The sequence below is a fragment of the Sardina pilchardus genome, chromosome 2, assembly GCF_963854185.1.
Source record: "Sardina pilchardus chromosome 2, fSarPil1.1, whole genome shotgun sequence".
NCBI classification, from domain to species: Eukaryota; Metazoa; Chordata; class Actinopteri; order Clupeiformes; family Clupeidae; genus Sardina; species Sardina pilchardus.
In genome coordinates this window covers 36,323,041-36,333,802 of record NC_084995.1, presented here as the reverse complement: position 1 = coordinate 36,333,802, position 10,762 = coordinate 36,323,041, and the positions used below count along the sequence as shown (strand labels likewise).

The following is a 10,762-nucleotide window of genomic DNA, read 5'->3' as shown; positions in this document are numbered from 1 at the left end:
AGAAATAATTGATGGTAAAACTGAATTTTCATAGCAAAAAACTTTTACCAGTCTCCTACTTGAGGAATAATGAAATATACAACTCACTGAATTAGACACGAGGCTGATGCTATGACAGAACAAATGCTTATGGCAGTCGTGGCACAATCACCTGGCCTATGATGAGTGTTACTAATGTCATAATATCAGTCATGCCATGGGGACCTGTTTGAATGAGGAACCACCATATGCAATCCCTCGATTGTGTTCTATTGAATTAAGCTGGACAAATATTGACATTAATTATAGGTCGCTTTCTTTTCCCAAACAACTAAGCAATCCATATGACTAAATAGCAATCCATATGACGACACCCCTATACCCTGACAGGCTACACACTACAAAACATAAATAACTGCAGCAGTCTGCAGCCAGTCTGTCTTTAAATGTCAATACGTTCATTTAGGTTGGTTGTACTGATCGAGTACATTAACAGGGACATTTAACATTTCCACAATGGTTTTACGATGGTGTTCCTGATAGATGATGACATTTTAATTAAGGACTGAATGCACAGAAATATCCCTATGGCCAGAGAAATACATTTTACATTCTAATTTGCACAAGGCAACAGAACATCTCATGGGGGTATTTCTCTTTACAGGCCTTTAGCACGTGACGTTGAGCTGTCTGTTTTTTTTTTTTCCCTTGTTTGACGCCCCTAACAACCAACATGTTGTCCTGTGTACCATTGAAAATTACAAGCCTTTCAGATAAGCACACAAGGACACTAGCACAGTGTTCCTGAAATCAGATGCTTGCAAAGTCTCCAGCCCTCAATTTTCCAGCCTAAATGAATAGCCTCTGGTTAGAATTGAACCATAAAATGGGCAAACTGCATGATTGATACTCACACTTTGGGAAGTAATGCGTTACTTATTACGTTATCTGAAATAGAAGTCAAGGATGGAAATAAATGCAACACAATTAGACCCAATGATGCAATTGTGCAAATGCTCTCCATATATAAAAGCCTGGTGATGCTCCATTTTCATTTCCCAATATGACTAACGTAAGTGGGTGCCAGGACATTGTGAGGCCAATTAGAAAATCTTTTAGAGTGACAACAAGACATTATCTGACCCCATCTCAATACACACATGACAATCCGATATCCTAAGCAAACACCAGAAGTGGGTGGTATAAAAACAACCTCACAAGCATCAGAAAGCCAGCAGATGGCCACAACACCACAAAGGTAAGACTCATATTGTTAGAGAAGTTTGATAGACATAACTCCTCAGGAATATGCAAGACAATTTTCTGGTTATGAGGTAACAAGCTTCTAAAACATGTAAGAAAATAAGAAATGGCATGCTTGTATCTGTGCTGTAAGAACGTGTTTCAATTCAACGTCTGTTTGCTTCAACAAGTTGAATTCAACTGCTGGATCTGCAAAGATGTCTATTTTCAGGGTAAATCGCAAGCATGTCCCCAAGTCCTCTGAGGACGTTCTGGATGACGAGGACACAGTGCGGATGAGGGCAAATGTGTTTGAAGTAAGTCCTTCCGTGATCCCAAGCACTCTCGTCCCGGAGGGTCGGAGAGGTTCATGTGCAGTTCTGTTGGACCCCCCCTCCCCATATGCTGACCCAGTTCCTTCTCCGCTGCTGTTGCAGTGGGCTCAGCAGGGCAACTTGGTGGCGCTGGAGAAACACATGGCCCATCTGACCATACGAGACCACGCTGGAGCTTGCCCGCTGCACCACGCCGCGTCAGGTGGACACCTTCAGACCATACTCCTCATCTCAAAAGCAGCCGGAGCAGAAGGTGGGTGCAGCATAAAGTTCAAAGTTTATTGTCATGTACTCATAAATAAGCATTTATAAGTATTGAAATTCCTTGTGCTCAAGGTGTGTTAGGTGTAAGACCTTAAATGACTGTCACAGGTGAGATGCACAGAAAGACATTCTGTTGAAACAAGAGGCAGAAAACATGTTCTCACGTCCACTAACATGATGTGAGTTATGAGGGGAATCTTTGAGCATTTCCTTTTGAACCGGATTATGACTTCATCCCTTCCAAAGAAGGTAAAAGTGTAATATATTGAGGACATCAAACCTGTTAGGCATTGCATGCTATTTTCACTGTATTGTCTGTGCACACCCTAAAGAAAGAGGTGACCCACAAGACACAAGTAGCGCAATATGGTATGTAGGATGTACTGAGCGGGCTGATTCCCTGCAGGGCTGAATGCCGTGGACCAGGAGGGCAACACCCCACTGCATTGGGCTGTGCAGAAGGACCAGAGAGAAAGCTGCTCGGCTCTCCTGGCTCTTGGAGCCAATCCCAACGTCCTGAACAGGAACTCTCTCTCTCCACTCCACTTGGCTGTCAGTTTGCGCCGCAACGCCTTAGTGAAGGTAACGTTAGGGTTGTGCAGTAGATCAGCTTTCACATTCAGTTAGAAAGCATTCCGGCATCACAGCCTTCAGTCATGGATGTACCAACATATATTTTTAGTTTTTTACACAAAAAAAATACATCAAAATGTATTTGGTATGACAAAATATGTGCATGGTTGGACAGCTCTGTCACCTGGACTGTAAGTTGACCTTCACACCAAATCAGTGAAGACAAATGAGACATCAATCTTTAACTTGTTGTGTGTCTTAAACGAGCATGAACAAAGCCCTCAACCTACTGTTTTTGTTTTGTTTTATCACCCAATGATACATGCCAGTGCATACATGATACAATGATACATGCCATGAAATTATCATGTATTCTTTTCTGGGGTAAGTATTCTATATTCAAAAGCACAGGCAATACTGTTAAAACAATATTATTTTCTATGTTTGATACAATCATTTTGATGTAAATATTTGATACACAACTATCAAAAAGAAATTATTCTATACTATTCCAAATTACTTTAATAGATATGCACGTATCTCACATACTGCCTATCCCTGTCGGCTGTTAGTTCTGTGGCAGGACTGTATGGAGTAACACAGACCGAGAATGCTCCAGGGGATGTGTATGTGCTACTGATCGCTTGAGTGAACCATTCTTGGGTTAGGGATGGAATTGTATAAATTGCTGTACAGATCTACCGTATCGCTTGAGTTGCTTAACCTCCGGATACCTTGGGATGCCTTGAAATAACAAAATTATAGATATGCATCTCACAGTTTCTATATGTGCAGTCTGAGACCGACATTGAGAACAACAGTGGGACTGTTCACTGAGCTGAAAGATCCTATATCTCGAATAGGAACTCCTCTCCTACAGCCAGACTGATGCTAACATGGAGGGAGAGCTAGATAACACACCTGTAATGATCGCTTGTGCAACAGATAACCATGAAGCTCTTCATATACTGGTAAGTGAAGCTGAATGAATGATTGAATTAATTAAATGAATGAATGAATGAATGAATGAATGACCCGAAGAAAGCCTACCAAAGCTTTATGCTCTTGTTTTTCTAGTTCAAACATGGCGCACAGTTTTGCAGCCAAAACAAGTTGGGACATTTTCCTATTCATGCTGCTGCTTTTGCTGGGGCGAAACAATCTATGCAGGTTATTCTTCAAAGGGGTCTGTATTGTCTTTACAATATAAGTGCAATATTCACTCAACCACATTCAATTCAGCTGCAAAGTGCAATATAGTCCCATGTATTCTGACCTTCAGGAGAAGAGATGGGTCATTCGATCGAGGCACATATCAATTATGTGGACAAGTCCTGCAACAGCCCTATTCATCTGGCTCTTCGTGGAGGAAACATTGAAGTCATCAAACTCTGTATGGCGTACGGCGCGAAAATAAACAGACAACAACAAGTAGGAACTCTCAGAACGCCCTTCGACTGAAAATGCCAGGAGATTAAAACTCTGTTGAAAGTGAAAAAAAAATATTGACAAAAGATTATGCTCATTTCCAGCTTTTGGTGATTGGCATGCTTTAAATTGATCATGTTATTCCAATGATCACGATGCTTGTGCCTTGAGCCTATGTAAATGGATATTCAACTAAGGTATATGATCTCTCTGGTTTCTGTTTACAAGTGTGATCAATCAACAGCCCTCCACTCAGCCTGTACACAAGGGGCCACCGAGGCAGTTAAGGTCATGCTCTCTGCCTGTCAGAACATCTCGGACGTCATCAACATCACCGACGGATGCAGCCAAACCCCTCTGCATAAGTATAGACAGTCTTCTCACTCACTGCAAACTGTGTGTGTTTCATGAAAAAAAAAATCTTTGTGATTGATAGCAGTATTGAATGTTTGATAGCAGTATTGGCTTGTTGTAGGGCAGCCATCTTTGATCACCATGAACTGGCAGAATATCTCATCTCAAAGGTGAGTGTAAGCACTACTGCCGTCCTCTGTCTATGCATCTGATGTATACACAGGCTTAGCCTTTAATCGCTGTATTGGTACTGTTTCATATACAACAGGGTGCCGACATTGACGTCACCGACTACAAGGGGCATTCTCCATTACTTCTGGCCGCGAGCTGTGGGGCCTGGAGAACAGTGAGCCTACTGCTGTCTCATGGTAACTAACACACCATAAGTAACGCACATGAATATCCAATCTGTTTAGGAGTTCAGGTATCAATAATTAAGGAAGACACTTACAATATTGTTTCAGGTTGCGATTTCACAGTGAAGGACACAGGTGGATGTAACTTCATGCACCTCACCATCTTGCAACCAGGGGGCCTTCGGAACCTTCCTACGGAATTTTTACAGGTGACACAGGGACCAGCTTACGCGAGTCCTCTAGTGACATTTTCTTCCTTGTCTAAGACATGATGCCAACTTGCTTGGCTTTAGCAGTACTTTGGTTTGTAACAGAGCCACAAATATAGAGAAATTGGACTACTAGGGAATCAAATCCAGTGATGCGATTGGTTTCCGCGGCAGTCACATGGTTTGTGGACCCCAACATTCATCAGATACCCATTACCATAGTACAGTCGCCGATCTATTCTTTATAGAACAGTGAGTACAGTGGACAATAAGTACAGTGGACAATGGGGAATGGACAATGTTGGTATGAAACATGGCGTTCACAAACCCCGTGACCGTCTCAGAACCAACTGCATAACGGGATAGCTGAGCTCAGACCATTAGATTCCCCAGTTGGCCAAACACTCTATACGGCTCTGGTTTGTAAGATGTGTGACTGCCCCCTGCTGCTGCAGACATGACATGTACCATGAGTTGACCTTACCAGACCTACAACAGAGAGCTACCGTTCATTCCACTAATTCACATGTTTTAAGCAGAGGAAAGGAGCTCTGTTTCTGAGCCAGCTCAATCGAAAGAATTCATGGGGATTATCACTTATTAAAACTAATTTAACTGATTCCTTGTTCAAATTAGAATACATGCACACATTGTAAATCAATTATGATTCACAACGTTACTACTAAATTACACCCCCCCCCCCATATTTTTCTCCCCAGCAGCATGAGTGTGTGCGAGAGCTCCTTCGTGATGAGGACACTGAGGGCTGTACTCCTCTCCACTACGCCTGCAAACTGGGCGTGGTCGACTCAGTGAGGAGCATGCTGGGGCTGGAGGTGTCACCTAACCAAAAGTCCAAACAAAAGAAGTCTGCTCTACATTTCGCAGCTGAGTAAGTCTTCACTGACCTACAAAATTCAGAGTCTGCTTTATGACCGTCATGGCCACTCCTTCACCCTTGTGATGATAGTTGTAGAGAATGATATAATATACTGTAAAATCCTGTGTTTGCATAATCCATGTCAAGATCATTTGAGAAATGGCACAAATGTATGGTACTCTGTAGCACCTCCAGGGACACAGCTTGAAACAGGTGTGCTTTCTGTAGGTTTGGGAGGATAAATACCTGCAACAGACTCCTAGAGACCATGACGAACACCCGGCTCCTGAACGAGGGCGATGAGAGGGGCATGACCCCTCTCCACCTGGCATCCCGGCACGGTCACTTCCGAGTGGTGGAGCTCCTGCTGTGCAGAGGAGCGCTGTGCCAAAGGTGAGATCGCGCCTCACAGTAAAGGCAGAGCTCTCCCTCACCAAACACACCACAGCAAACCCAGATGACCCCTCACAATGACAACACATCACTACTAAATGCACCAGGGGCCACGATCACAGTAGCATCACCATTACCAGCAGCACTACACACATCATCGCCAGGACCTCCTAAAGACAACAATGCACCTGCGCTGCTACAACACCTTTGAATTATACTTACACAACAAATATAACTCTGTGTAGCTGATCAGTCCGAGATTGGACCCTACTGTGGGACAATCGGTGGTTGCTTCCTGGCTGACTCAGAGTGTGCCTTCTCTGTGACTTGTAGTGATTACAAAGGATGGTCATGCCTCCATCACGCCGCAGCAGGAGGCTACACGCGGACAATGGACAGTCTCCTGGGATCACACATCAAACTGCTGGACAAAACAGATGATGACAAGGTAAGGTTATTTTTGCAGATTTCTCCGTACTTGAAGTGAAATAGTAACATCATTGCATATCTCGTGTACAGTCATTCCAGTACACACACACACACACACAGAATTTCATATACAACAGAAAAAAAATAATTAAACTTCAAGAATTTGAAAGGATCCGTGTCGTGGCGGTGTTCAGAGCTGACGAGGCGCGGTTGCTTTTCCCGTGCGCTCCTCCAGAACACGGCGCTCCACCTGGCCGCCAGGGAAGGCCACGCCGTCGCCGTGCGCCTGCTCCTGAGGAGGGGAGCGCAGGTGCTGCTCAACAAGAGCGGCGCCTCCTTCCTGCACGAGGCCATCCACAACTACAGGAAAGAGGCCGTCGAGGTGGTGCTCGAGAGTGACAGGCAAGTCCACAGATTGATTCACGAGACCAAATTCGAAGAATACGCAAGTGTCTTACCTCTGAAAGAGCATGTGTGTTGAGTGTGTGTGTGTGTGTGTGTGTGTGTGTGTTTTGGGGAGAGGGTGTAAACAAGGGTTCCTACTCTTCTGCATCAGTGAAGTTTCAGACAACAACTAAATATTGTTGCAGATGTGCAGAAGTTCTTAGTACATTCAACCCCGACTCCACCAAGCGCTGTGCTGTCCTGGACATGATCGAACTGCTTCCAGAGACCTTCAAGGTCAATACAAATTCTCCTGTTTTTCAAAACAAAAATGTACTTAAACGTGGCACTGGCAGCACCTCAAATCTTCATGAACGTTCTCCGTTTATGGTCCTGTGATGGATAGATCAATACACCTGTTGTTGTAGGTAGGCTACAGTACATAATATGCAGTTCTGTGGTCCAGGTTGGATCACTTCCTGATGTTGAAAGCTTTCACAGAACGTCATTGCTAACAAGATCTCCAAAATACAGCATTCTAGACAGCTTTTATTGGTGATAACGGTGCTGTTTGTTTTAAATGACTATTCAGTAGTTAAGATGGTTCGTTTTTGGCCAAAACTCTTCACTGCTACTTGCTCTAAGCTGTGCCTTGCCATTTTAGCTTATGTGTATGTGTGTTTCTGTAAAACCCCTAGAGTCTCCTTGACTTGTGCATAAAGGAGTCGGAGGAGGACCCCAACAGCTTGAACTACTGGGTTAGTCTAGGGTTGGATTCTGTTTCTAAAGCTAGTTTCTTCAGTAGAAAATAACAGGTGCTGATGTGATGAATACATTCTGTTGCAAATAGATTGAGTATAACTTCCAGTGGCTTCAGTCACCCCATCAATATGTAAAGCAGGCAAGGATGGACAAAGGCATAGACCATAAGCCACTTCCAGCTCTGAATGTAAGTGTAAAGCTACTCCAACAATACATATGTTTTATCTAAGGTGTATGCGATTACTTAGCGTATTTCTTTTGTGTGTGAGTAAAGGCCATGGTGGACCACAACCGAGTTGATCTATTGACTCATCCTGTCTGCAGAAAGTACTTAGAGATGAAATGGTGAGTGAAGATTCATTAATGCATTAATATAAAGATGACATGCCTGTGTGCATCAACTGTGCCTATTGGCCTCACTGTTCTGTGATTGTTACACAGGAAAGCCTACGGTGTCAAAGTGCATCTACTAAATATGGCCGTTTACATGCTGGGGCTCCTTCCTCTGACCTACCTCATTCTGAACCTGAGACCCATTCTCAAAATGGCCGATAACACCACCACTACTAATGAGGTCACTATGACTACCACTTCATTATACAAGGTAGGGCAGCCTACGGCACAGACTGATGTAAGAGATCTACGTAGCAACAACACAAACGCAAATAAACAAACAGAACGTTAACTGACTAAAATTCATTTTTGCAGCAATGCAATGTGATAAACTTCTGTCTATTCCTGACCCTGGCAATGAATCTGTATGCAATGGGGAAAGAAATAGTGCAGATATGTCAACAGGTAGGCTATGACCTTATCTTCCTGATAACACTACAGTACAATCCACTACAGTAGCCTCAACTATACACTCAACTTCGTTTGACTGCTTAACTTTAAATAGTTAACAGCTGGAGCACATGCAAATGCAATATTGTGCGCACACATTGATCACTTTCCCCCCTCCCAGCGGACAGGTTACCTTCGCGACGTGACCAACGTGCTGGACTGGCTCTCGGCCATCACGTCCTTGACGTTTGTGGTGATGCTGCTGCTGGACACCAGGACAGCCTGGCACTGGCAGATAGGGGCTCTCTCCGTGTTCTACAACTGGGTGAACCTCCTGCTCTATCTGCGGCGGTGAGTTCTCTGGACAGGCCCATGTAAACAAAAAGGCAGAGCCTTACATTGGCTATCTGGGAAGACATGTTGGTGGGCGAAATGGGGGATTAATTTCAGTGGTGAATCCCCAGTGAAAACTGATACTGTTTTTTTTTTTTTTCTTGTCCACACCGCCATCCTCACAGCTTTGAACGCTTTGGGATTTACGTGGTTATGTTCCAAGAGATTGCAAAGACCCTTGTGAGCACCATCTCGATCTTTATCTGTTTGATACTTGCTGTTGCATTGTCCTTTCACGCCCTGATGCTCGAGCAGGTAAAATAAATAAATAAATAAAAACACTTCCAGCAAATAGTTTAGAATGGCTGATCATGTTTCAATTCCAAATCCAATATGTGATTATCACACCGTGTGGTTGATACTTTGGCTTTGCTCCTTGCCCGCAGAAAAACTTTGGGAGCGTACTGTTGTCAATAATGCAAACTGTTGTCATGATGGTGGGAGAGTTAAACTACCATGAGAACATCCTGAAACCCTATTTAAAGGGAAACCTTCCCTTTCCCACACTCACATTTATCATCTTCATTGGATTTGTCTTCGTGGCACCAATTCTGCTGGTCAACCTTTTGGTAAGTGTCTCTGTGCCACATTTAAAAGGCCTGTAAAATACTGAAATGGTCTCCTCTCTGTCATTTGGTTGTACTTGTTATGGTTGGGTACAATAATCTTGATGATCTACAACTGTTTCATATGTAGATTGGTCTGGCTGTTGGTGACATAGCTGAAGTCCAGAAAAATGCTATCCTCAAGCAAATCGCTATGCAAGTATGTGTAGACCTTTCTATTACAAGCAGACGAAAAAACCCCTGAGTCTTAAAACATGTCATTCTACAGTAAGTAGAGTCCTCTATTAATACATACGGCATGATTGCAGATTGACCTGCACACGGGCCTGGAGGAGAAGCTACCGCACTGGTTCATGAAGCGGGCAGACCGGGCTACTGTAAGAGTTTACCCCAACAGATCTTTTCAAAAGGCACGTGAGGAATTCAATCTAATTGGACACTTCTCTCCTTAGCAGCACATACTGAATTCAGTCAACTACTTCATAGTCCAACTCTTGATACAAGGGCTGCACAATTATCGTAACTGCAATATGAACCAATGCAATTATCAAAACTCGAAATCTACAAATAATTGTGCAGCTAATCTTGTCATATTTATGTTTTATATATTTATATTCATATCATTCTCCCAGACTGTGCCACTTCTGATTAGTGAGCATGCCTAGTGCATGAGAAGCACAGGACTTCAGATTGGTGTTTTGACATTCAAAAATCGAGACATTAGATATTTTCCCCAAATCGATCAGCCCTACTTGATACCCCAGTGGGGTTGCTGCAGTTTATAGTAACAGATACCTTCACTGGAACTGTGAAACTTCATGGATATGGGATGTATGGTCCTCACTGAAGAATTACACAAAACACTGGCATTACTGCTCTCTCAACAGACAAGGAGTCTAATCCACTCCATAATTGGGGAGGAATCGCAGGAAGGGAAGACTCGGCTCAATCTCACCTCTCGCCAATCCACTCCTCTGGTGTGGGAACTAGCCAAGCAGAAATACAGGTATTACACCACATCTTAACCTGCTGTTACTCACTGCTGTTACTTACTGTAAGACAAGTTGGCCTTATTTATTTTATTATCTCATTATATTTATCTATTTATTATTAATTTTTTTTAACTGCAGAATGAGAGAGATCTCCAGCCTCGTGGAGAAGCAGAATACCCTGCTGAAGCTGATCATGCAAAAAATGGAAATCAACTCGGAATCGGAGGAGACAGATGGACCTGATAGGATCCACTCCCATATAAAAAACTGCTCCAGGACAGACAAGTGGGCTCCGGTCATCAGAGCAGTGATTGCTAAGAGGACATAGATCTGCCAGAACCATAGCCTATGTATATACTGTAAATAAAGAGCCAAAGGGGAATCAAATGCCAATTAAAGAATCAAAGGGGAATTAAATAGGAATGGGAGGACTACTAATA

General features: G+C 43.3%; 1 protein-coding gene across 1 annotated transcript; it reads left to right on the top strand.

The window, feature by feature from the left end:
• The first annotated feature begins 1,439 nt into the window (after positions 1 to 1,439).
• trpa1a (transient receptor potential cation channel, subfamily A, member 1a) lies at positions 1,440 to 10,685 on the top strand. Its single transcript, XM_062552413.1, has 27 exons — positions 1,440 to 1,538; positions 1,659 to 1,809; positions 2,227 to 2,402; positions 3,257 to 3,364; positions 3,471 to 3,579; positions 3,676 to 3,824; positions 4,050 to 4,186; positions 4,297 to 4,345; positions 4,444 to 4,543; positions 4,640 to 4,740; positions 5,463 to 5,632; positions 5,849 to 6,013; positions 6,347 to 6,461; positions 6,678 to 6,844; positions 7,033 to 7,123; positions 7,525 to 7,584; positions 7,677 to 7,775; positions 7,863 to 7,933; positions 8,030 to 8,192; positions 8,297 to 8,386; positions 8,553 to 8,722; positions 8,890 to 9,019; positions 9,151 to 9,333; positions 9,461 to 9,529; positions 9,639 to 9,755; positions 10,242 to 10,336; positions 10,461 to 10,685. The coding sequence occupies exons 1-27, from the start codon at positions 1,440 to 1,442 to the stop codon at positions 10,648 to 10,650; spliced, it is 3,324 nt and encodes a 1,107-aa protein (XP_062408397.1). The 3' UTR covers positions 10,651 to 10,685.
• The last annotated feature ends 77 nt before the right edge of the window (positions 10,686 to 10,762 follow it).

What these genes read in the sequence shown, in the direction of transcription:
- trpa1a (XM_062552413.1), top strand. Translation starts at nt 1,440, where the DNA reads ATGTCTATTTTCAGGGTAAATCGCAAGCATGTCCCCAAGTCCTCTGAG. An exon ending in GCCGCAACGCCTTAGTGAAG is followed by an intron (nt 2,403 to 3,256) that starts GTAACGTTAGGG and finishes TATCTCGAATAG; the next exon opens with GAACTCCTCTCCTACAGCCA. An exon ending in TGCTTCCAGAGACCTTCAAG is followed by an intron (nt 7,124 to 7,524) that starts GTCAATACAAAT and finishes TAAAACCCCTAG; the next exon opens with AGTCTCCTTGACTTGTGCAT.